The sequence below is a fragment of the Cordyceps fumosorosea genome (genome assembly GCF_001636725.1).
Source record: "Cordyceps fumosorosea ARSEF 2679 chromosome Unknown scaffold_8, whole genome shotgun sequence".
Lineage (NCBI taxonomy): Eukaryota > Fungi > Ascomycota > Sordariomycetes > Hypocreales > Cordycipitaceae > Cordyceps > Cordyceps fumosorosea.
In genome coordinates, this window is record NW_017387308.1 from 925,058 (window position 1) to 946,828 (window position 21,771).

A 21,771-nucleotide genomic window follows, 5' to 3' on the forward strand; every position below is an offset into this window, starting at 1 on the left:
GGCTGAACGTGCCCAGCCAGGCGCACCCAACAAGGTTAACATTAAACTTTCCGGCGACTCGCATCCTCTTCTCATCCGCCGTCTTCTCTAGTTGTTTCCAGGACGCTGATAATAGCTAGTACAGGGTGTGGTTCTTCTCTGCCTGCTATACCCAAGCCTTTCTCGTTGAAACACGGCTCGCAATTGCGCTTGCTATCAGTGCGTACGCACTCCTGGCCTGCCAAACTTACAGCCCTCTGCCTCTTCTTTTTCTCCACTGCCGCCTTGAATCGGGCGGCCAGGGCCGCCCTCAAAATCAGAGGCCAAAAAGTTTAAACTTGCAACGGGCCATGATCGCCCTTCTCCCGTGTTGCCGTGTGAAGCGCTGGTCGGACCTGGCCTTGTCATCACTCGAGCGTGTAACTTGAGAGAGTTTCTTTCCTTCCCTCTGCCGGGAGGGGGCAAATCTCGGACCGAGTCCTGAAGCCTTCTCTCGGCCGTCCCGTAAAAGTCGCAAATAGAGTAGAATCGCTACCGTCCATGATAGGCCGTTTGAGCGACAAGAACCATGGTGCGAACATGACCGTGTCGTGTCCGGTGTGCCTGACGCTAAGGCTGTCGCATCTCTCTCCCATGAATGACAACGTGTGGTTCTGTTTGCCGCTATAAGCCCAGGAGGCCAACACGGTAGTTTTATGCTCGTGTGTCGTGCATATCCGGGCTTGCATCACCGCGGCCTCGCCGCGCATGGCTAGGCTTATCAGATGGGACGCGCAACGGCACTTGTCGCGCGCCCCCTTCCCCTCTTCTTCTCTTTTCCCCGAGAGAGAGACGCCTTTTGAGCGTCGGCTTGATGGTGAGGCAGTTTTCTTTTTTGCCACCCGGCAAAAGAGGGCGCGCCTCAAGTACCGGAGGACGGGAGGCACGGGCGGCGAGATGTGGACGGGATGGAACCGAGTCCGTAACAGTCCGCCGCCGGAGTAAGGTCAAAGTTGCAGAGGCATATGAGCTCACGCGACTCCCATGCCCCCGTTCGGTGATAGTCACCCCGTGGGGAGTGACGGGCTTTCCGCCGCGGTAGTCCGGACGGCACGGGGGTAAAGCTCCGACGCCGCATCCGCGGGGGAGCGGCAGCGGGGGGTACCCGACCCGATGGGATGTCGTCCGCCCACCTCCGGCCTAGAGACGGTACCTCCAATGATGCTTTGATGATATCATAAATATCAAGAGCCACGTCTATATCATTACCCGCGCGATCTGCATTACTATCCCGCGTGTTGCTTGCCGGCCCATGGTAGCCACTTTGTACTATTGCCCAGTTCATTTCACCCAAGTCAGCGCACGTCAGTGCATCTCCGTGTTCATTATTGCGCACTTCTTTCTTCTCTTTTCAGGAACGTCCAGCCACGTACCTGAGAGCATGAGTGATTCCCCGAATCATGTTACAGAGCGCGCCGATCATCTGGGTTGAGTAAAATGCCATGTCATCCATAGTCGCGCTTCAAGCGCGCAAAGGTACGCTAACGGGCGCATAGCCTATCCCAACTCGACATGAAATACCAACGTTGGTGAGCATAATTCGATAAGTCTTCCATTAGCACAGCTGTTTGCATAGCATGCGCAGGTTGGGGTGGCCGTGGCATTGTTCTCCACGCCCTTCAACGCATATATGTACACCACCCGATACAAACAAACACATAACCTGGGCTCAGCTATGATATGCCAGTCTTCTATTAAAATGAAGCGTCATGCGTAAGTAAGTTGTCAGCCGATATTGGTACCCATCGTGTCGTGTTGCTTGCCGTGGGTTAATGACAAGCAGCCCATTGACGGCATCGGAGGCCGCCTTGATGGGGTACGCGGTGGGATTCACTCTGGGAGAGGTGAGATTCAGGCAGGTCAAATTTTTGGCTCATGTCATTTTCTTTTCTTGACGCCGTTGGCTATACAACAGGTTAGAATCCCCCTCAAATCTACAAGCTGATACAAGCTGTCCGCGTCAGACGCCAGGCAGTCGCAGTATAACCAAACGCAGCTCCTTCGATGCAGGAAAATGGACAGGTTGTTCTTATCACAGTCCTACTATCTTAGTGAGGATCACTTTAAGCTATAATCCTCCCTCTAGTTAGAAGTCTAGTTAGATGTAGTAAACCCAGTCTGGCTGAAACCACGAGTCCCGTTCGACGATTTGACAAGCACCCGCCCCCGCGTATGCAGCTGCGCGGAGTTGCAGAGTTCTCCAACTCTATCCGCACAGAATCGGGGAAGAATCAGATGCTTACGTACCCATGTATCAGCTGATAAGCCTCTCCTGTCGCGATGGGTAACCGCCTAGGCGCCCAGGCGCGTAGCAACAACCATTACGCCCAGATGAGCGCCCCGGCGGTCTCGAAGCAGCAGACCTAATGGACCGTAACCTTTTTTTTTTTTTTGCGCTTTTCCTAGCGCCTTCGAAGCTTCGAATTTCGTTCATCTCGCACTGGCAGTTGAGCTAGCGACGAGACTTCCCCCGTGAATGTCGAGGGAACGACATGCCACTGTTGGGGAACTTTAACAGCTGATTGGCAGGAAATGGCGGAGCAGTCAAGTCTTTCCCCAAAATACGCAGAAAGCATCCTTCATACGCTGCCGTCATTCAACTCATTCTTTTATGTGAATTAAGTTGTGTCCTTCTTTCCTCAGCACCTCCGTGGAGACGATGCACGCTGTATTTGATCATGTCGACCGCTGTTCTGCTACAGATCTAAGCGAGAATACCGTGATATGACAGTCATTAGTAGGCTCCTCACTCCTCATCCTCCCCGGTAGCGCAGAATCGCCTCCTGGCAGGAAAGCTCTCAATGGCTGGCTACTGCAGCGTATCATCCAATTGTAATGAGCCATCGGCAACGTACGATGGGTTCTAGAATCGGCTTACAACTTTCCAACAATAATTTCTCTATGCAGACTAGAGCAATTAGGTTATTCGTTTGCTTCTGGTCTCCACATCGGTGCAGTTCGCCGGAGCATCACCACCACCATCAAGATGACCTTCCAAGGCCAGACAAATACGTTCATTTCTACCGTAACCCTACCCAAAAGCCTCTTTAACATCTTCCGGCCAGCAGGACATGCAGGCATCCCATCTTTGGACGGAAGAGGCTGCTAGGCCAACTGACCAGGGAGGAGAGACAGATCGCGATGGGTGGTGGAGAGGTGCAATTTCCACATTCCCCATCCCGCAGAAACGCAGGTTTTTGTCCGACTGGATAGGACAGCAGCTAGCTTACGGATCAGCATTGGCTTTTCAGCAGAACAAGGAAACCACCATCGGCCGAGTGAGCGAGTGCGGGTGTTTATTGCGTAACAGGCCCGAGTTACTGGATATCAAGCCGAAAGGGCTCGATGGCGAACTGCGAGCCCGATGCCGCAGACCCCTGTCTGGTGGAAACCCAACCCTGAACCGACCATGGGATTTCTGCTACTTTCCGTAATGGGAGCGAGTCCGGGGTAGTAGATAGTTAGGATCCTTGCTTGTCCTGCATACTCAAATACGGATGGATGTTGGGGAGCATGCGAGTGAGTATCTTTTACCAGCATGTTGCAGCGAGCAGAAAGCACACAGCACTTTAACCCCCGGAATCGCAAGGTTTGACTGAAAACCTTACATGGGTTTGGTCGCCGATGTTGCATCCCCCTTGCTTGCAGGTTCACCACCAGAGTTCACAAATGGTTCCGAGCTGTGGGTCATCGACATCGTACCACGGCCAACTTGTCGGAATCAGCAAGGCTGCCAAACGACACGTTGCGGGTGTTCCTGACACTACTGAAGAAACTGCGGATCCTCCAACAAGAGCAGTGTTGGTTGCCGTCGGTGCTTTGGCGGCGTGCGAGGCTCTCATCGTCTTGACCAGCGGGTGCTGACAGTCAGCCGTTGGCATCTCATCGGCATCCAAGGAAAGATAATGTGTGTAGCAAAAGATAATGCCCTGTGAGAGACGAAGCGGTACCTACAAGAATGGATAGGCGACGACTCAATTGGGGCCCTCATTGTCGTCATGTCTTGCTCTCGTATCTTCTGCTCTGCGGTGCTGACTTGTTGTCTTACAACCCGAGACTCGACCTTTGCCACACGGCACGAGTTGCCACCACATTCTTTGTCAGCCTAATCAAGACTAGACAGAAGAGAGGCAAAGCCGAAAGCCCGATCCGAGGGTTCAATAGACATTGTCTCGGTTCAGACATGAAGCTGTGCCAAGCTGGGCAAGATATTGGCCATAGAGGCGAACCAATGCCGTACAACGACGAACAATACCAGGGCACTCATCGGGATTTTTCTCATGCTCCTCGGACAAGCTACCCCGCCACCAGCTTTGAGTTTTCGGAGGGACTTCGAGGGTGAGTTGAGAGATTACATTGTCTCAAATGGTGCTTAGCACCATCCTTCCCGCGATCTTCTAACTAATCAAAGAATAGCGTCTGTGGCGACATACCTGTGAGCTCCCTTCATGTGAGACGGTGCTTGCCTTCGACATGGGGCTCGTTTCTCCAGGTTGCATGGCGCAAGTCGTCGTGATGGGAGACTGTGCGACGGGGTGTTGCGACAAGTCGTACGAGGCGGCTGCGAACGGGTGGTGCAAGGAGATTTGGGGCCACTCAGCCCGATTCTCATCCGTTCCGATGGCATGGTTCGTAAATGCGACACATCAAAGGCGGTGGCTCTCGGTGCCGGGCCGGAGGCAGAGGGCAAAGATCCCACGTTCAAGTGCACGAGGGCTCTTCAGCGAGAACCCGTCAGGCTCCGTTGAGGGCGGCAACGGATACGAGGTCGTGATAATTGGGCCTTGCGTTGGGCGCGCGGAGTAAGTCTCGGTTGGTGTGGCACTTCCGACGGCACGGCTTATGCGGTAGTGTCGGCGCCGGCACCAATGGGATCTAGATGTGCTCCCAGGGGACTGGGACAATGGGCAGAGCCGAGAGTGGCATTGAGGGGGCTTGGCATGAATTGTTTCTTCATCGCCGACAGGGCCACAAATAGGCGAATGGGTGGCTTCGTGGCGCAATTCGTTTGATGCTAGCACGCAGATATGCTGTCTCCCTCCCTTGATTGGAAGGGGGGTTGGGGGACCAAAACTCAAAAGACGGACGACATTGACGGACGACATTGATGGACGGGCAAATTGCGAGTGGTTATCTTGCCCTCTCAGGAGGAAGCCGGGTGTCTGGAGCCAAGGGAAGACGGCGCCGGCGGTTGGCTGACGGTTGTGAGCGGAGGACCGAGGTGGCTGCCTTGCGACTCCACAGTGATTTTCTTGATGACGGCGCCGAGAGGGTCTATTATGCTCATAATAAGAAGTGGTGAGTAAACGAGGGAAAAGTAGCATCTGCGGAGAGTCGTTGGAGGAAGAGCAAAAGGAAGGAACAGGTTCGAGTGGTAGGGGAGGATACTTTGATACTGGCGGGCTTTGGACTAGCTGAGTAGAGGAAGGAATCGGAGAAGGAATCTTGAAGATTCGGATGGCGAGAGATGCAAAGTTCAGGAGTGCCGGAGGAGTGGTGGAGTTTCACGTGAAATGGGTAAATATTGAATGTATTTTTGCTGTTGGTGCTGTCATGTCATGCTGGTGATGATGCCTGTATGCATGCACCAGCCTCTTTCGCTGTGGCTGTTGTGGCAGGGCTGGCTGGCCCGGAGGAAGCACTCCGTACTCTGTACTCCGTTCTCCGTGCCTTGTTTGTACCTTGTCCGCATGGCGAATATCTTCCTATCAATTATTCTGTATGACTTTGTCCAAAACACCACCTCCTGCATCTGCCGCCTGCAACAGAAATAGTCCGCCGCGCATATTGACTGGCCCTCCCGTCTCCCAGCTGAAGCAGGTCCTTATTTTTCCCTTCCCCTTCTTTTTTTTACGTCTCATGCGGTGGACACAAGCTCCCCGTAGCGTCCCGTTCCAGCCAAACAATCAGCTAGCCAGGGCGCAGATGCCGCTAATCAGGATTCCCCCAGCCCGAGCGAGCGTCGTCCAGCCAGTAGGATGCTGGAGACGGACTATTCACAGCGTGCCATCCGCAGTTAGTGCTGGTGCTAGCCAGAGCTGGATACCGTATGGACCGACTTCTTTCGTGGTCGGTGGTGGTTTGGCTGGTTGGTTGGCTTTTTCTGTGCCAAGTTGTGTGGAGTGTGAACTTGCTGGCTGCCTTTCTCCTCCGTACCAGTATTCCCCCTCCCGGCCAGACAAAAAAGCAAATGCAAAATGCAACTTTGTCTCGCCGTAGTGTAATCGTCCCCCCTGTCGTGCCTCTGTCGTGCTTCTGTCGCGGGGATACCTCCTTCCCGCCTAGCTTCCCGCCCTCGGGTCAGGTACTCCCTTGCCCTCAGCCCGACGGCCATTGCGCAGCAGCTATCTCAGCCGGCTACCCATGGTAACGTACGTGGTACAGCCGTCGTACTGTTACTGCTATGTACAAGGTGGCTAATATCTTGATAAAATATCAATTGCAGCATTACCTGGATGTGAGTAGGTAGCCATCTCACCTTACACTACCTTAGGTATCCAGCCCTGGCCAGCATTCACCAAAACCTCGATCAAACACATTTTGAGTCTTTCAACATTTTTTTGCTGGACACGTCCAATTCTCGTTTACCTTTATCATCGCTTCTTCTCTTGGTCTAGGCAGTTACCCTAGATCACCACCGCCCAGACCCGTCCCTGGCCTGGTCCCTCGCTCAACACCACTCCCTCCCTCCCTTCCCTCGCCTTGTTCCTGCGCCGCCTCGGCGACTGGCTCCTCTCCTCACCATCCAAATCCTGCTTTCGCCCTGTCTTGCTATCGGTAGGCTAAATTCCCCGTCGCTCCCCTCTTCTGCCCTATTCGCCCTCATTTCTCTTTGTGGCATGTTCTTGCTTGCTTGCTCTTTATTCTCCTCCTCCACTCACTATTCCGTGCTCCCTGCTCCTCCCTTGGTTTCCACCCGCTTTTCCACCGCCCGCTTACTCTCGAGTTTTGACCATTGACCACCCTTGCTTGGCAGGCTGTGTTTGCTCGTCCTTCTAGATTGCTCGACTTCGCCGCTTCCGATATCAATCCCTCAACTCCCTCGTTCGCTTCGTTTCTTCCATCCAAATAGCGTTTTTGTCGAATTTCTGCTCGTCTTTCTCCGGAGCCGCCTTTAAACCTTCTATTCTGTCCATATTCAACTTGCTCGATTCGTATCATCGTCGTTGCTGTGACACACCACCAATCCCCACATACGGTCCAGACTACATACCCGCCCGAGAAAAAAAAGAACCTCGAAGCAAAGAAGCATTCCCGTCTCGAGACAAATTGCGACTTGCCCCTCAATCTTTTTGCCTCTTGCAGTACTTACTTGCTGTCTGTCTTCTGGTTACATCTGGCATGTCACCTGCCGCTGCGATAGCCAGCGTTACTTTGGAGCTGCTATGACCGACGCTCGTCGTGATTCAACGTTAGTGCTCCCTCGCCTTAACCTCTCGTTTCTCCCCCATTACGCACTCGTTTGCAGAAACTAACCATTCTCCTCTCAATAGAAGCTTTGGAGATCCAAACGCTCAACCGCCTACCCCGCTGCACACTCCGACATCTGCTGAATTTGCCAGTCCCGTCTTCGAGACACCCCGGCAGCCGCACGGTTCCTTCACCGACTTGGGTAGCTCAACACCTTGCTTCGCCGAGGAATATTCCGTCTTCAACGCTACACCTGGCAACCTCAAAGCTTCACCTGCTCGATTTCCTGATTTTGTCCCGCATACGCCCGCAACCTCCCATAAGCGCCTCCACTCCGCCGAAGGCTTTGCTCTCGAAATTGCAACCCATGCCAACCACTTTTCGCCCAGCCCAAACTTGCCACCTGTCGACCCCTCGAAACGACTTGCTTCTTCTCCGAGTCTGAATACTGCTAAAGCTTCTTTACGAGAGACCACTCCGGTACCAAGTCCTTCCCTCAACAAAGCCAGGTCTGCCAAGAAGCCTCGTCGAGGCACTGTCACCAAGGACTCCGACTCTCATATTATATCTCCACCACCAACCGCCCACAAGGGAGAGCAGAAGCTCGCTCCCAATTCCAACATGCAATATGATCAGCCTTTTCACCAACCGGATTTTGCCGAGGGATCCCAGCCCCATGATGTATCGGCGCTTATGGCCAACCCTGGTGATATCTTTTCGTACCCTCTGTCCGCCCCTGCCGGGGCTCCCTCCAACTTTTGGGATCCCAACACATCTATGGGCATGGACCTCGATTTCAATGCCACCCAAGGGTTATTTCCCCCCGCAGGAAACGGCCATCGACAAACCGGCTCTTTTGACTGGAACACCAATATTCAGCTATTCCAAGACCCAAACATGGTGCCGCCCTCCTCGAATCAGGAAAACGCCCCACCACAACCACAGGCGGTTGATCACTTGACAGTCAGCGAATACCCTTCAGAGCTTGTAAGCCCATTTGCCATGATGAATACTGGCGAAATCGTCGATCCTACTCTGATGATGGGCCAAGATGTTGCCATGCCTGCTTTCTCTGCGGCGGAGCAGGCAATGCCCGTCCCTGTTGGCAAGACCACCACGAAGCCGGATATCCGCACCAAAGCGAAGAATAAGTCTCAACATGCAGGCAAAGCTCCGGATCGCACTCTGGCCAGCGCACCTCTCAAGAATTCTGGGAAAGGACTTGACCAACCTGCAGTGGATCCCCGTGGCCGTGCAACGTTGGTTAGAAGCAACACATTGCCGACGTTGGCTCCCGCAGCTCGGCCCATGGCACATATTCGCAGTGGTCCGGCTGACGCTCGCCACCCGATGGCCAGGCCAAACGGGAGGATATCACCCGTCAAAAGCCAACGTAGGCTCTCCTCGCTAGCCATGGTCCGAGAATCGTCACCGGCTAGACAACTTGCATCTGTGCGATTTACTATAGATGCTCGAGGCCGGGCCAGAGCAGAGGCCACTATGGAGAGCCAGCACAGTATCAACCAAAGCCTATCAAGATGCCAAAGCAGCAGAAACTTGTCCTCCCGCTCCACGTGGAATCTCTCTTCTGAATCCGAATCCGAGGATGACGAGCCTATTATCATCCCTTCCCGTAACAACTCCTTTTCCGCCTCTTCCGCCTCCTACGCTCTGCCCGATCCTCGGAAACCCATTGGCTCCATCTTTCACCGCCCTAGTCATAGCACAAGCGATAGAAGCAGCAGCTCAGCCAGCGCAGAGGGTGGGCCGCACGGTGACGAAAGTGAAGCTGAACCGACCCTCTACGAGCAACGCCGACCCAGTGGGGACGCTGCCAGCGAGCTCTACAAGCTTGTTGAAAGCCGCCAGATGCGTTCGAGCCAGTCGAACATGCCGGGACGACTACTCACCAACCTGGGCAACTTTCCAAGTGATACAGTTTCGCCAGCTAGCCTCGCCGAATCTGGTTATGGAACTGAAGTGCCGGTTATCCGTTGTGTATGCAAACGAACTGGCGCCAGCAAGAAGGCTTTCATGGTACAATGGTGAGTCACTCGGTCAAGAATTATCCTGTTCCCTGCTAACCTGACCAAGTGATTCATGCGAAATGTGGCTTCATGGTAAATGCATTGGCATCACGAAACGCACCATGACCAACGTCTACGTTTGCGCATTCTGTGCGAATACGCCGACAGCGCTGGCAAGCAATCGCGCTCGCGACGAGCTTCATGTCAACGCGCTTGGCATAGCATCGCCTGTAGGGAACAACGCGTTTCAATCGTTTCGGTAAACCGACGTAAAGGAGTGCATCTTGGTCAGAGCCAAGGCCCCGCTGGGCGCTTCGGCAACCCGACCTGAAGGACAGCATGTTGGCCGGAGTCAAGGGAGACCGGCCCTATACATGATTGTAAATGTCAATCTATTGATGTACATAGTACGAAAAAGTCATGATGTAGCATATACTCATTTTCATCAGCTTATTACTTGCCCCTTTTCCTGTACTTGTGTGATAATGATCTGCATTTACATGGTACTACCCACGTAGGGCGGATACCTATGAATGTATGTATGAGGCCCGATGCTCAGCCAAGTAAAGAAGAAAAATATTAAGAGATCGCAATGTTAATCGGCATAGCAAACTCGCCAATAGCAAAAGGTGATGAGAAAGCCTGGAGGTTATGTAGCACGGGAAACACAAAAAAGAAAGGAAAACGGGCCATGACCGAGATTACTTGATCCAGACCCAGAGCCAGTGCCCGAGAGCTTGCCAATTCGCCCTCGTGACCCCCCAGTCCGGCAGATCCAGCCGTCCGCGGCGCTTCTCGCTCGCCGCCCGCACCGTGTTGCTCAGGTCGTCGGACCGCTCCGGGCCCCAGTGCGAGAAGCGGAACCCGTGCTTGCGGAACTTGTAGCCCACAACAAGTAAAATGTACACCGGTATCTATTCTTTCTTGTCAGCACACGGGGGGTTGCGTACACCGACGTAGGCAGAGACAAACTTGCGCACGTTAAAGGGCTTCTCGAGAAAGGCGGGCACGCCGTTGAAGATGAGGAGGACGCAGCTCCCGGCGAGCCCGTAAAAGGCCTTGAGCCACTGGCCGTGGGACTTGTACGGGTACAAGGGGCTGTCGCGGTCGTAGCTGGCGGCCTGCGCGGCGGACGTGTCCTCGCTCATCTTGGCGACCTCCAACCTGTGCACAGCTTCGTTAGTACTGTTGCGAGATAAAGGTTTTCGCTGTGAAAGGGCCTGGCCGCTCACGTGTTGTAGAAGCGCATGTAGGTGGCGCAGATGGTTGCGTAAACGATCAGGCACGACACTGTGCAGTTGTTGGAAAGCTCGTCGAGGCGCTGCGCACGTTAGCAACGGGAGGCATGTACATGAAGTTTGTCACCGGGCAGACTCACGGAACCGGGGGAGCCGGATCTACCCATGTATGCTATCAGCATCAGCATGGCCGTCGCCACTACGGCTCGGATCGGCACGCCACAGCGGCACGCCCGCAGTCGCCTGGTGATGAACTCGGGCCCGGTCTGGCCGCGAAGCGCCAGGGTGTGCAGCACGCGGGAAGCCACGTAGAGCGAGTTGATGGCGCAGGTAAACGCCGAAACGACAAACATTGCGTTGAAGAACTGGGCAAGCATCGGCACGCCAGCCTCGACGGCGGCGATGATGAAGACGGAGCGCGAGCTGACGGACGTGCCCGCGCCGTTGATGAAGGGGTGATCGTAGGGAACGACAAAGGAGGCAGTGGTGACGGCGAGCGCGTAGAGAGTGATGATGCGAATGTTGATCTTGCGGGCGGCCATCTTCATGCTCTCCGAGTCGGCAAGGGCGCGACTCTCAGCGGCGGTGGCGGCGACGATATCCATGCCAATGTAAGAGAACATGACATTGATAAAAGTAGTCCTGATGAATCAGCAAAGACTGGTGATAAGAGTAATGTGTAGATACCCACCACACGCCAAGAAGTGAGCCGATGGGGCCTGTAATGGTTCGTTGCACATTGCCGGCGTCGTCTGTGACATGATACAACTCATTCAAGAAGCCGTATGGTTTGTCCCAGTCTGCTCATTCAGCTTCTGGTCGCACAAGATCAAAGACTAAAGGAGCTTACACTTGGTTCCAAGGGGCTTCGTATAGTATGCTCCAGGGCGGGCTACAGCTAGTTAGCAGTAGAAGAATTACAAAAAGAAGAGAACTCACGGTTCATAACATCGAATACAAGCATTGTCATGATCAAAATAACGAGCAATGTCATTTTTATGCACCCGAAAATATACTCGAGTTCGCCGTATATCTGTGAGTCAATTAGTTGGCACTGGCTTGCTTCAGATGGCGGCGCACTTACGATAACGGGAAGGAAGTTGATGACGACAATGACGACTAGGCAAATGCTGATCCAAACGGCGCTGTCAACATTCTCGCCAATGCTCCATTGGATGTTTGTTTTCCCTCCAATATCTGTGTCGTCATAACTGAATCGCAGCGCATTTGCGAAAGCTACAACCTGGCTCGCTGCGAGTACAGCATATGCAAACCTGTTCGGTTAGCAGATGAGCTACCTTTCTCTCGGCCGAGTTAAATTTACCAGTATACCCAACCGACGGCGAAACCGACACCGCGGTCTAGAAAGCGACGTGGGAATTCCATCATTGGGGCGTTGACAGGCATCAAGGCTGTCATCTCGCCGAGGCAAGATATAATGGAAGCTATTACTGTACCGACAATGAGGTAACTCATGACAGCACCACCCGGGCCCGCACTGGCTATGGAAATGCCACTTCCTAGGAAAAGGCCTGTAATAACCAAATCAATATACGAACCAAACACAAATGCTGCACTGAGCTTACCGTTGCCAATGGAACTAGAAATCAGTTGGTATCGCTAACGTGATGGTCTGGCAGTTGACCTACCCTGAAAACGCAATCATCTGGGCATGTTAGTGAAGCAACATGTGATCTTTGGTCGAAAACTCATACATTGATATTCCTCTCGCTGAGCACTCGCCTGTGGTGTCACAAGGGGTTAGTGTCCATTGCGCCACGCGGGATATCGGCTGTGTCATTATCGTCGCGATCCGTACCAGAGGCTGTCGCCACTGCGCTTCATCTTTTCGCGCGGTGGCGCGGTGTCTTCGAATTCGACATCTTGACCAGACTCGATGATGTGAATATCGTGACCGTCGTAGCGCATTGTGCAAGTTGTGCGCGCTCCGCTGAAATTATGCACTCCCAGCCAGATGCCGGATAGGGTACTGCAACCGTAGAAGGGCAAGCCAAAACGGGCTTGACCAAATTGATATAGAGAAACTTGCGTGGCTGGCGGATCCTCGTAGACAGAGGCTGGAAAGGAGGCCGATGCTTGCGGGCGAATCCCCTGTGCTCAAGTGGTCGAGTCAACAACGGCTGGCAAATTCAACATGGCCCTACGATCGGCACAGCTGAGATGGCGAGGCACACAGCCCCGATGAAGCAGAGGCAGGCAAGGCGTCCTGACGGTAAACCTCTGATGAATGGTTCGCGAACGGGTCAGCATGTGAAGGAGATTGCTACTGAATTAGAATTAGCGTTGGTAATAACAGACGACGGTGACGAAGTGGGAAATAGGAGGCTTGACGGCGTCGTACCGAATAAAGAGCTCTTCTGCCCACTCAGCTGAAAAAGTGCCATGCAACAAGGGCCTATTTTTGCTTGCCGTGCGGCTGACAACAAAAGGCCTTGCACGGCAAAGCATCACGCAGGCTGCTATATCGGTTCTAGCTTAATCTATGCTCCCAGCCAGCCAGTCAGAGCCGACCATAGACACGAGAGGGAAAGAAAACAGCGCCGCCTGCCTGCAGTGGTACAGGGTCGTGGTACTGCGGAATGTAGCCTTGGCCAGCTTCCCTTTTCAACATGGTTGCAGCGTAACAACGCACCAGCCAGCATAACCGCTTGTCGTGGAGACGAAGCCGCCAATGACAGGGCCGGGATGCAGCCTCATCCGAAGCGACCTAGGCCGTACGATCCAGTTTGAAGACATTGCTCCGGAGCTTGGTGCGCCAAGATTGGCTGGCGGTTGACGCCAGTGGACGATAAAAGTTGAGGGACGGTTGAAGATGAGCAGGGCGGCGGCGCAGAGCCTTGCGGCATGTCGCATGTCGCATATCGCAGACCTGGTTCTGCTCGCTCGGTGAAGCTGGACGCCTCCTAGACGACGGCACACCACCATCGAGGATGGGGAGGCTTGGCCTGTCTGCTGCGTGCAGGACGCGGAAAGAGGGGTAAGGGCAGTCTCACACACCCTAGAGCGGATAGATTTCTGTTACGTGGCCGATGGCGGATGGAGGCTGCGTCTCCCATCTTCATCACCAGTTTGTTTGTAAGGCTGAAGCTGAGGTCAGGATAAGCTTGATCGCTTCTCTTCCAGTAGTCGCTGCTAAATTTGCAGGCAACCACTTCAGTGACCCAGGTGAGCGGGCCGTCCACCAAGCTGAGCATTATCAAGTCCGCTAAACCCACTGAACAAGACAGAAAACCCGCTAAAAACCCCCTCTTCCCCGCCCCCAGACGCCCCGGGAGGCCACTGACTGCAGGCACCGCCGCCCGCACCGCCCCCAGCGCTCGCCCGATAGCCGTTTGTCGTCTGTCCACCTCCTCCAACGCTGCGCCACCGTCACCCGTTGACCCTCCATCCCATCCAGGGTCCGGCCCGGCCAGGGCAAGAGGATTTCATCGTGTCTGTCAGGAGATCCTCTTGTGTCATTCCTTCCATCCTCAAGTCGACATCACATCTATCGAAAACCGTCTTCGGTAGCTATGGCGTCGTCGGTCCCGTCGTCATGCTTCACCAGGCGCACCACCATCTGGAGACAGCTTGCGCTTCGCAGCGATGCAGATGACATCATTCTCGAGCTTCTGGGCCGATTCTCACTCGAGAAACTCTACCTGGCAGCTGGAGAAAAGACGCAATACCAGAATATCATCATCAATCTCCTGGTCCAGCTCGATGCCATCTTCTACATTCAACGCCTTACCATCCCATCCCGGCAAGTGCAGCCTGGCCCCTTCCTTGGGTTCCTTGTTAGCTGGGAGGTTGCGGCACGTACCATGGAATTGGTCCTTCAAACCATTGTTGAGGGCCGTGATAGTCTATGGGAAGCCACCGCACTGCGAGATGAATACCTCGCCGAGTTTCTGATCAACGCCCTCCGCGTGCTGCACCTCCATCCCAGATCGCCGCCGATGCAGCGGCCCAAAGATCGCCGCGCCCGGTTTGCTAGGATTCATCGGCTGCTGGAACAAATATTTGACGCCTATCCAGGCCCAAAGTCTTTCTTGCTCAACATGTGCAAGGAAATAACCGGCCGTCTTCACGAGGATGCCCATTCGTTGAGCCTACCGCTAAAGATGCAACAGGCAACCCCAAACCTGACTGCTGAGTTGGTGAGTACAGACCTGCCTTTGCCATAAAACTTTTAAGCTAATCATCCTAGTTCCCATTGACTAATTGCCTGCTGCCATCATCAATCCTGGAGCTGGTCTCAGAGGACGCTGCGCCAAGCAACTGGATATCACAGTTCCTCGCGCTGCGAGACGTCTCGTTGTATGTAATAGGCGCGTCAATACAGCACGCCGCTGAAGCCGCGACAAGCGATCTGCAGATCCGGAAAGATGCAATGGCATCCCGAAACGCCGTCTTTACAGCCCTCCAGAGTCTACGATTACCGAGCCAATTCTCCAAGGCTGACGTCGTGGCGTCGTTCAATGCCTGGTTCCGCTTGATTCTGTGGGACACACCGGACTTGTCGACTCTAAGTTTTGATGAGCCCAGTAGAGGCGAATACATAGCTGACGCGTTGGATGAGCTCACAGAAAAACTGAATCAGAGGCAGGCTGTTCAGCGCACAAGCGACAGGGAGGCGGCAGTCAGCATCTCCAGAATCACTAGAAGTATACAAATTCAAGACGACCCCGATGCAAGCTCCATCGGATCGCAGAGCCCTTCGCAGTATGTGCTGAATTGCCCGAATAACCACACAGTTGGGGGCGCGCAGCTCAGGGCGAATGGGATCAATACTGTGGTAGGTATTCGACGAGGCTACCCGGAACAAGGGCTGACCTTCCTTCTAGCTGGATTCCATCCCTGTCCAAGAAATTGCATTGCCAGAGTCCTCAAAATGCATCATGTGCGAAAAGACCGTGACTGTCGCACGCGAACTTCCCCTGGCAAGAAAGGTCTGGGAGTTGCTAAGCCCACTCCAGGTCAAGGCCGATTCCGTTAATGTCGAACGCCACATGTTGAACAGTTTCCAGTATGGATCCCCAGACATAGAACCTCACGAAGGGTTCAGCTACAGCACTTTTACAGCCGGATTTGGTGGAACTATTCCGGCGGCTCTTGACGCGCAAATGATGCCAACACACGCGGCGTCCGTAACAAAGGAGACTGCGCCTTCGATCATGGACCAATCGAGCAACAATTCCCTGGGGCCATCATATTCAATCTCCAAAAAGGAGAATTCACTTCTAGCTCATATAAGACCCTGGATCACTGCTGAACCCCCTAGACGAGAAATGTCGCCTGAAATCACTCCAGGGAGCAGCCACTCGCAGCAAGGCAACAGTTCAGTAGCAGGGCTGTCGTATTTCTCTATCGACACTATATCTTCCGGCAAACCAAGTATGAGGGAGCCATCGATGACATACCCTGCCGTTCAAAAATTACCAGTAGGTCCCGACAAGTCACGCCAGCGATGGAGAGTACCAATCCTCTTCCCATCAGGAAAACGACCACTACCCACCGTTTCTGGAGAATCGAGCTCCGTCTCATCTAATCAGGTTGATGAGCAACCCATGGAAGAAATTCCACTAAGGGGTTTAGTTGGTATGGGACTCAAGTCTGCTACAAAGACCAAGGCCATCGCCAACATACATGTCGCACTCTCAACCAGCTCAGCCTATGGGCTGCTCTGGAGTCAGTCCATGATTCATGTTTGGGATCTCAGCACAACTCCCCCTAGCCAGACTCGAACTATACCGACAGACAGCACCTGCATCTTGGCAACTGTTGGCAGACGATATGTCGCATACGTGATGGGCAGCCGCGAGCAAAAATTGACGGTAAGACTCTACGCACTGCAGACCGGGGATAAACTAACACAACGGTAGCTTCGGATAATGGACCTCACTCAGACGATGCCAACAGTAACTGAATATAGAGTGCCGTCAGTCCACTGGTGTAAAAGCATTGCAATCGATCGACAGGAGAATTATGTTGTGGTCGGGTTCGAAAACAGTCTCGTGCGATTCTTCAAGACTGCCACGGCGGAGCAGCCGCGAGAAGATTCCCTGCATTCCAAGCTTCACAGCACCTGCAAGAGCTGTCCCTCGGTCGATACGCTAGCATTCTCGCAAGACGGTCTCAGCCTCGTCGCAAGCACACGCAGTGCCAAGGGCGTCGTGCAGATATACCTGTGGCGGTTCCCATTTGACAGTTTCGAGGAGCTAAGCGGATGCCGGTACCCGGTGCCCATGCACGAGTCGGAGGATAACGGGATATCCTCGGTGATGATGCGCTCGCAGCAGGGTGCCGAGGAGGGTTTGCTGTGCGTCACGACATGGACCCAGTCCGGCGCTCCCGTCTTGATCCAGCAAAACGACGGCCACCGAACAGAAGTCAAGGCCAGCTCGGGCAGTGCCCATGGAAAGCTGGGGAACAGGATCAAGTGCGCCGCCTTCTCCGCCTCGGGACGGGAACTGGCCCTGGTGAACGACAACGGCCACCTGTACCTCGCGTCGAACCTTAACGCGAGACCCATCGACATCCGCCGCAAGGCGACCTCGCGAGAGCTGACGTCGAAGAGCTGTGCGCTGGTGCTGTCCTTCATGACGCTGGCATCGGAAGAAGCAGCGGTCATGCTGTGGGTTGATCCGTCGCGCGGGAAGGCATTTATGAGGAAGACGTTTGTGGGGACAAGGGTAAGTTGAATTTAGAGAAAGTTGCCGGGTATTATAGCCGTACTGATGAGTTGCAGTCGAGTAACAGCATACTGGAGACCAACGGGCCCGTGTACGACTCGTCAACTCCAGCCCAAGGAGGGCCTGGGCATTCGACCCCCCGATCAGAGCTACCCGACGCGCAAGCTTCACTCGCGCAACTGGACGCGCGACTTCCCAGGGACAGATCAAAGGGCTCTCCAAGAAAGCAGATGAAACTTTTGGGATGATTTTGACTTGTCTATTGTCTGTGTATTGGTATCTACGGCTGGCGTTGGTCAAAAAGTGTGCAACAATCACGGATTGGATGGAAGAGCCGCACTCGGTGGCATACGTTGTCTCGAGATTGGTTTACCGTAGAAACGCATCATTTTGGAAAATGTATCAAAATTTAATTGATCTTTATCTATGTACATGATGATGATGATGATGCTTATATGCAGTGGTCCGGGTTGCCCGCCGGATTGCCCCACCACGTCGGGAAAGGGTGCGACTGGCCGCTCGCGCCGAAGACGGCAAAGGACAGGATAAAGATGACAATCTGCGAGCCGCCGTCGAGCGCCGCGCCGATGAGGTAGTTGTACTCGTTGTAGATGCGCGGGTAGCGCTTCCGCAGCCAGAGCTGGGAGAAGGCGCCGACGGCGAAAGAGGACCACAGCCAGGAGGTGTTGCCAAAGTAGGTGGTGCCCATGTACTGCAGGATGAACGTGGTGTTGATGGGCCACTTGCGGATGCGCGGGTACGCGCGGCAGAGCGCCCAGTGGACGACGGGGAAGACGGCGCCGATGAGCAGGCCGAGCGGGACGACGAAGTAACGGCCGTGGCGGCCGTACATCTCGGTGGCGAGCGCCCAGGTGATGGCCTGGGCGTTGAGGCTCTGCATGGTGGAGCCGCTCCAGACGTTGGTGCCGAGGGGGTCGAGGAGGACCTCGCGCTGGGCGGAGACGATGGAGGTCATGACGGCGTAGTTGAGGCCGGCGCCGAGCAGGGTGCCGTAGATCTGGGTGAAGAACATGACGCGGTGCGGCACCTTGGTGTACTGGCCGACCTTGAGCCAGTTGGCGAGGTTGACGGCGAGCAGGATCACTTGGTGCGACCAGCTGGCGAAGTAGAGGTTGGCGAGCGGGCGGCCCGGGTGCGTCGCGCCGGCGACCATCTTGGAGATTTGGTTGGTGCCGATGCCGGTGCCGTACAGGCCGTAGAGGATGCACGAGAAGGGCGCGATGACGGCGCCGAGGAGCAGCGAGATGATGTAGCCCCAGACGGGCAGCGTCGTGTCGCCCCGGATGTTGACGACGAGGCCGGCGATGAAGGTGAGCACGAAAAGCGCGAGGTACCACCACATCGGGACCTCCTTGTACTTGAGCATCTTTTGGTAGTGGATGTCGGGCTGCGTGCGCGCGCGGGCCTGCTTCCACGCTTGGACCATGCCCGGGCCGTAGAAGAGGATGACGTGCGTGATCAGCGCGCCCATGGCGAGGCTGGCGGTCAGGTAGCCCCAGGCGGTGGTGGAGGTGAGCTGGGGGACGCCGACGCGGGCGAGCTTGTCGTAGTCGATGGTGCCGCGGTCGTTGAGGATCGAGGTGGTGACGAAGCGCGTGCCGTTGCTGGAGAAGAGCGAGGTGGACATGAAGGGGAACTTTTTCGCGTCCCAGACGTTGCGGTACCAGAGCACGGGCACCACGACGTACCAGATGGCGTAGCCGATCCAGGTGTTGAGCTGCTGCTTGAGCGGCAGCGACAGGTACGTGCTCTGGATGTACTGCCAATCGAGGCTGAAGTTGAGGAGGCCAAGCCCCTCGTTCGACGAGGCGCCGCCGAAGATGCGGCCGAAGGTTGTGCGCGTCTGCTCGGGCGCACCCATCGAGGCCAGGCAGAAGATGGAGATGCCGCCGAGCCAAGTCATGATATAGGCGGGGAAAATCTCCCAGACGGCGGCGAGGCCGAGGGCCCAGCAGAACTTGGCGAGGCGGGCGCGGTTGGCGGCGCGGTCAAAGTGCAGGTTCTGGAAGAGTACGACCTGCGGAAGGGTGGTCCAGTAGACCATCTCGGCCGGGTAGACGATGAGCGGACGCAGTACACCGGCGAGGACGAAACCGCAGAGGGAGATGGAGAATGTGGCAAGCACAGCTGTGGAGGCACTGACGGCGCGGTCGTAGAAGAGTCGCTCGACGGCGTAGATCTCGACGCCGGACAGGCCATTGTTGCCAGAGGAGGCGATGAGCGAGGCGACGACGTGCTCCTTGATGCCGAACGACTGGCCGGAGTTGAGGAAGCGGAGGACGCGCTGGACGGCAGGGCTGCGGAAGCGTGAGGGGTTGGGCGTGCCGTAGGCCCAGGCCTCGCCGAAGAGGAAGATGAGGACTGCAGGTCGTTAGAGGTGAGATGACACGTTGAGGCAGGAGGAAGGGGGGAGCATACGCTGGAGGAAGACGGCAGAGACTTGCATCTGCGTCGGCTTGAAGACGTAGAGCATGGTGATGACGCTGGACAAGGCCGTGAAGACGGTGCCGAGGAAGATGGAGCGAAACGTCAGTGCTGGGTCGCCATCATCGCGATCCGAGACCAGGTATTTGGAGACGTCCTCGCCTGTTTGCAGACGTTAGCCACAGGGAGAAGGTGGTGAAGGTGGTGGAAGATGAGGGCATTGAGGTTTACCATTTCGAATGACGGGGTGTCCCTTGACTCTCTCGGCCGTGTCAGTCGATGCGGCATCATCCTTGGCGGCAATCTCTGGCTTCTCCGTCGCCTTTTCGTCCAGGCTCGTTTGCAGCCTGTCGGTAGGCTGAACGTCGACGGGCGTCTTTTCGCTCGCCATGGTGATCGGGCCGCAATTGAAATTGACGAGAGGTCGATAGTCTGTCTATCCTGGGGAGCGGCATTCCTGCATGAGCAGCGGCCGCTCTGCCTTTTAACAAGTAATCGACCTGCCCTTTTGATCAACCCCCCAACAGCGGCCCCCCGCCGATACGAAGGAACTTCTTGGTTAGCACGAGCGCGCCATGTAACCTTGCCACCACGGCGGTCATGGTGAAGAATATGGTGACATTGATCTAGCAGGGGCCGCCAATGAGCGGATGAGCGGTGCAATTGCTTGCATTTGTGGCAGACGGAAATATGCCATGTGCAGAGTGCAAAAGCCAGTCGGAGGGGCGAGAACCGGGTCTGGGCGATGTTGCCATCGCCGAGACAAATGGCGATGTGGTCCCGGGAATTGCTTCCGAGCCACGTTTTGGCCTGACAGCTGCAATGGCCGTCGCTTATTCTCGGGAATTTATTTCTTCTTCTTCTTTGCCGTACAAAAGTTCCTATAAATATCCGTAGCTGAGAAATTGTGAGGCTCGGAGGTTGAGACAGGGCGGTTATACCCGCTGGCCAAGGAGCCAAGACAGGAACCCGTAGATCAACACTCTCCACCTTCGGCGTACATGTGGCGTTGAAGGTATTATTGCGAGTGGTCGGACGGACATGACATGATTGTGTGAATGGTGCCAAAACTTGTTCAATATTGGATGATTTAGTAATCAAGCGCAAAGGTCTTTTGCATGGGGGGTACCTACCGGGTAGGCCGAGGTGAAGTAGCAAGATGATGCGGATGCGATTTCTCATTATTACCATCAATTTGTCACTGTTGTGGTCTTTATTATTTTTGTAACGTTTCTCATCTTTGTACTTTCTAGGCTGTGAGCTGCCATTACAGGGGTTTTTTTCTTTTTATCTTCGTGGTTGAGTGAACCTGGCACTATCAGTCCCAACGCCTCCTTCTAAATTCCACCTTCGGTCCTGATTGCTTCAAAGCCGACATCCAGTCATATTCAAACACATCCAGCCATATCCAATGCATCCAGTCATATCCAAAACTCCGATACAGATCTAGCACCCTGCTCTTGTGCCCTTCCAACGCATTTCTTCCAAAAATGACCCATAGCCTTCTCCGCCATCTTGGTTTGTCGTATGCCCATGCTTCTGTCTGGCCTGCCTGGTCTTTCTGACCTGTACAACCTGTCTGGCCTTTCCAGCCTGTCCGGCTTGTCTGGCTTATCTGTCCGTATAGTTGATGAGGAGATTCAGATGTGAGGAACGGCCTAAATGGATTGTGGCCGAGGCGGTTGGTCGTATGCTCATGGAGTCGTAGTCGTGCTAGGAACTTGTTAGTGTTGTGTGATGGGCTCAGGATCACGTAGAACTTACAACGAAACAGTCGGTCGGATTTTCCGAGTTTTGATGTGGTCCAATTCTCAGAGTCCCTTTCCAACATCCTCTTCGCTTGACTCGAACTCGAGGGTGTGCCTGAAGGCTTCATGTTCGTGATAGTAATAAGCGTCAAAGCCGCAGTATATTGCGCGGTGGGCCCCGGCTGAACCA

At 54.7% G+C, this 21,771-nt stretch overlaps 5 protein-coding genes across 5 annotated transcripts; 3 read left to right on the top strand and 2 right to left on the bottom strand.

The window, feature by feature from the left end:
- Positions 1-7,403: 7,403 nt before the first annotated feature.
- On the top strand, positions 7,404-9,477 carry ISF_04128 (PHD finger domain protein; the record flags this gene model as incomplete). The annotated part of the gene is made up of 2 exons (XM_018847734.1): positions 7,404-7,429; positions 7,512-9,477. 2 exons carry the CDS (start codon positions 7,404-7,406, stop codon positions 9,475-9,477), a joined length of 1,992 nt encoding a protein of 663 aa, XP_018705314.1.
- Positions 9,478-9,535: 58 nt separating this feature from the next.
- Positions 9,536-9,718, top strand: ISF_04129 (PHD finger domain protein; the record flags this gene model as incomplete). Its single annotated transcript, XM_018847735.1, has 1 exon — positions 9,536-9,718. The coding sequence occupies one exon, from the start codon at positions 9,536-9,538 to the stop codon at positions 9,716-9,718; it is 183 nt and encodes a 60-aa protein (XP_018705315.1).
- Positions 9,719-10,156: 438 nt separating this feature from the next.
- On the bottom strand, positions 10,157-12,622 carry ISF_04130 (proline-specific permease; the record flags this gene model as incomplete). The annotated part of the gene is made up of 13 exons (XM_018847736.1): positions 10,157-10,369; positions 10,406-10,619; positions 10,688-10,776; positions 10,834-11,335; positions 11,385-11,412; positions 11,544-11,585; positions 11,633-11,726; positions 11,778-11,967; positions 12,018-12,225; positions 12,280-12,293; positions 12,343-12,359; positions 12,409-12,436; positions 12,513-12,622. The coding sequence occupies 13 exons, from the start codon at positions 12,620-12,622 to the stop codon at positions 10,157-10,159; spliced, it is 1,749 nt and encodes a 582-aa protein (XP_018705316.1).
- Positions 12,623-14,226: 1,604 nt separating this feature from the next.
- On the top strand, positions 14,227-17,636 carry ISF_04131 (WD40/YVTN repeat-like-containing domain protein; the record flags this gene model as incomplete). Its single annotated transcript, XM_018847737.1, has 5 exons — positions 14,227-14,853; positions 14,904-15,491; positions 15,541-16,530; positions 16,579-17,388; positions 17,445-17,636. 5 exons carry the CDS (start codon positions 14,227-14,229, stop codon positions 17,634-17,636), a joined length of 3,207 nt encoding a protein of 1,068 aa, XP_018705317.1.
- A 203-nt stretch (positions 17,637-17,839) lies between these two features.
- ISF_04132 (OPT peptide transporter Mtd1) lies at positions 17,840-20,224 on the bottom strand (the record flags this gene model as incomplete). Its single annotated transcript, XM_018847738.1, has 3 exons — positions 17,840-19,770; positions 19,828-19,995; positions 20,065-20,224. 3 exons carry the CDS (start codon positions 20,222-20,224, stop codon positions 17,840-17,842), a joined length of 2,259 nt encoding a protein of 752 aa, XP_018705318.1.
- Positions 20,225-21,771: the final 1,547 nt, after the last annotated feature.